The sequence below is a fragment of the Heloderma suspectum genome, chromosome 3, assembly GCF_057233095.1.
Source record: "Heloderma suspectum isolate Gila_16-S chromosome 3, 16-S_ref, whole genome shotgun sequence".
NCBI classification, from domain to species: Eukaryota; Metazoa; Chordata; class Lepidosauria; order Squamata; family Helodermatidae; genus Heloderma; species Heloderma suspectum.
Window position 1 is genome coordinate 9183268 of NC_139460.1, and position 2618 is coordinate 9185885.

Below are 2618 nucleotides of genomic sequence, written 5' to 3' on the forward strand. Positions count from 1 at the left end.
GAAACATTTAAATGTGAGGTTCCTTCACCTGCTGTCTCAAATGGTACTGCCTGAGGAACTCTGCATCATATGATCTCTTTGAATGGGAAAGTCAGGACCACATTCGGACAAATATCTTGAAGGAGACAACAACGTATTTCTAAGGTTATTTTCAAATAAGTACTGAGCACTCCAGTGAGATCAAGAGGAACCAGATGACGATTTAGGCCAGCATATTATTATTAAACTTTTTAAAGTGAGGGATTCCTTTTAATTCTGAATGCGCACGCTTCGATACAAGAATCTGAGGCCAGTTCGGCAGAATTGCTTTCCGAGCCACAGCATCGCTCTCAAAAGGGCGGCAAGCCGTTCGGCTTCCTCGTGTGATGCGGAGCGAGGACTTCCGAGAGCAGCCCGAGGCGGTCCGAGAACAGGAGCAGCCGGCTGCGGGATTCCAAGTCCTGGTCAAACATGAAGACGTACAGCTTGACGGAGACATTCAGGAATCCCAGGCAGACGACCGCTGCCAGCAACAACCACATGACCTTGGACAGGAGGAGGAGGAGGCTGCTTTGCATGGCCAGCGAATCCTGCACCAGTTTCGCCTGCACCATCTCGTGCAGCAAAGAGGGGCCATTGGCGCTCATGTCCGTCGCTGGCCTCAGCAACGAAGCCTCTTCCAGCTGGTCTCTCAGGCAGGTGATCTCGTTCTCCTGAACCTCGCGGATCTGTTCGAGCTCGTCCAACGTGCGCCGCAGCTCGGCCGTTTGGCTCTGCTCCTCGCCGTACCGCTGCTCGGCCGTTTCGATTTTCGCCTCCAGCTGTTTGAAGTATGCCACGATGTGCTCCATCACCTGCTTCATGCGGGAGATATCCTGGTCTTGCGTGGCCTTGTAATCTTGAAACGAGATGACGTGGCCGGACACCTTTTGGATTTCTGTTCGGAGCATCTGGTTGGCGCCTTTCAAGGTCTTGTTTTGGGATTCCAGGTGCATGATGGTTTCTTCCAGCTGCCTCAGCATCCCCTGGAGTTCTTCCTCTTCCTTCTGAAAGTCTTCCGCCATGGCCTTGAAGCAGTCGATTTTGGCTTCCAGGCTCTTGTTTTGCTCTTTCACAGACTTGTTCTCCGTAATAATCTCCTGCTTCTCAGTGTCAAGGTTGGCAGCCGTCTCTCTCAGGTCCCAAATCTCATTCTTTAAATTTTCATTGGCATCTGTCAAGCGACTCACTGCAGATTTATCCATGGCATTGAGTCCAACAGTTTCTGAGAAGAACCAAGCGTCCGTGGGCTCTGTACAGGTGAAAATGTAAAAAGGGAATATAACAATAACCCAGCAACCTTCATGGCATCCTCTGCATTTTCAGCCTTTTGTTGTTTGTTCTTAGATTGACAGACTTGGAGGGCCTTTTCTGTGGTGGCACCCCAATTTTGGAACACCCACCCTAACAACGTTTGACTGTTGCTGACATTACAGTAATTTTGGCACCAGATCAAGGCAGGAGTCAGGCTTTGGGATGGAAGTCTGAAGGCCTCACATGGAAGGGCCCCAAACCCAGGATTTGTCTTACTAAAATAAACTTGAAACTTGCCCTGGAGGAGAAGCACACAGGGGCAGAGAATCCAGGTCTTCACTGTGGGAAGATCTGGGAGGAGAGCGGTCAGGCCACTGTGCTGTGCCCAAAACCATTGCTGCTTCCTGACAACGGAGATCTGGATTCTTCATCCTTGCATGCTTCTCCTCCAGGCCAATTAGAAGCATCATCAGGGTTCTTGGGAGCTGTAAAGTTCAGCAGGTAATCTTAGGCCAATTGCTATCTCTCAGCCAAACCTACCTCACAGGATTGTTTTGATGATAAAAGCACATGCAGGGGCAGGCAAGAGAGGATCTTCTGCACAGCCTGGGGCTCCTTAGAGGAACGATGTGGTATAAATATCTTCCTATAAGTCATCAGCACACATCCCAGATGTGCTTTGGCAGTATGCTGCAATCACCTGCCTTTCCAATATGGCCCTTGTTCTGACGCACAAATGGAGCTTCTCTGTCTGCTGGGCTGCCTGTACCCTTAAGGCCTAGTTCCTTGCATTTGACTTTTTAAACAAATGCTGAGATTCTTAGGATCCTCAATTTTATACCTCATCCCAGGCTTTGTGCTTTACAGCAGAGTCATGGGGTACACACAGCCCTGAATGTACTGGCAGGCGATTTTGATGGCATTCACTTTGCGAACTAGTTGTTTATGTATACCATTTAATTCCTTGCCCTCCAGTTCAGTTCAAACTCTCAGGACAGCTAAGAAACTTAAGAAGTCTTCTGGGGCTGCAACTTCCTTCGGCTCTACAGGCTCAGGGTAACATGGTGTGCTAACACAAATGTAGATTAAAAAGAGATAAACCAATGAATTATTAAGAACTCAGAATGGGCCACATGCCTCACCTCAATTGCTAGATCTCTCATTTGGTTTGTTTGTTTGTTTGTAAAAAAGGGACCAAATTGAAATGAAATAGAAACCTGCCTACTTACCCAGGGGCCATGGGTTTCCACAGCTTTGCTACATGCTCTCCAACAGCCCAGCACCAACCAATCCAAGAAGACCATGGCTGGCTGCTAGAACCTGGCCTACAGCTGATGTCACAATCC

The 2618-nt window shown here is 48.7% G+C and overlaps 1 protein-coding gene across 1 annotated transcript; it reads right to left on the reverse strand.

Moving 5' to 3' along the window:
* Nucleotides 1-329: 329 nt before the first annotated feature.
* Nucleotides 330-1223, reverse strand: LOC146349326 (uncharacterized). Its single transcript, XM_084841599.1, has one exon. It carries the CDS (start codon nt 1221-1223, stop codon nt 330-332), a length of 894 nt encoding a protein of 297 aa, XP_084697725.1.
* Nucleotides 1224-2618: the final 1395 nt, after the last annotated feature.

Coding starts and splice junctions, on each gene's coding strand:
- LOC146349326 (XM_084841599.1), bottom strand. CDS start 1,223: ATGGATAAATCTGCAGTGAGTCGCTTGACAGATGCCAATGAAAATTTA.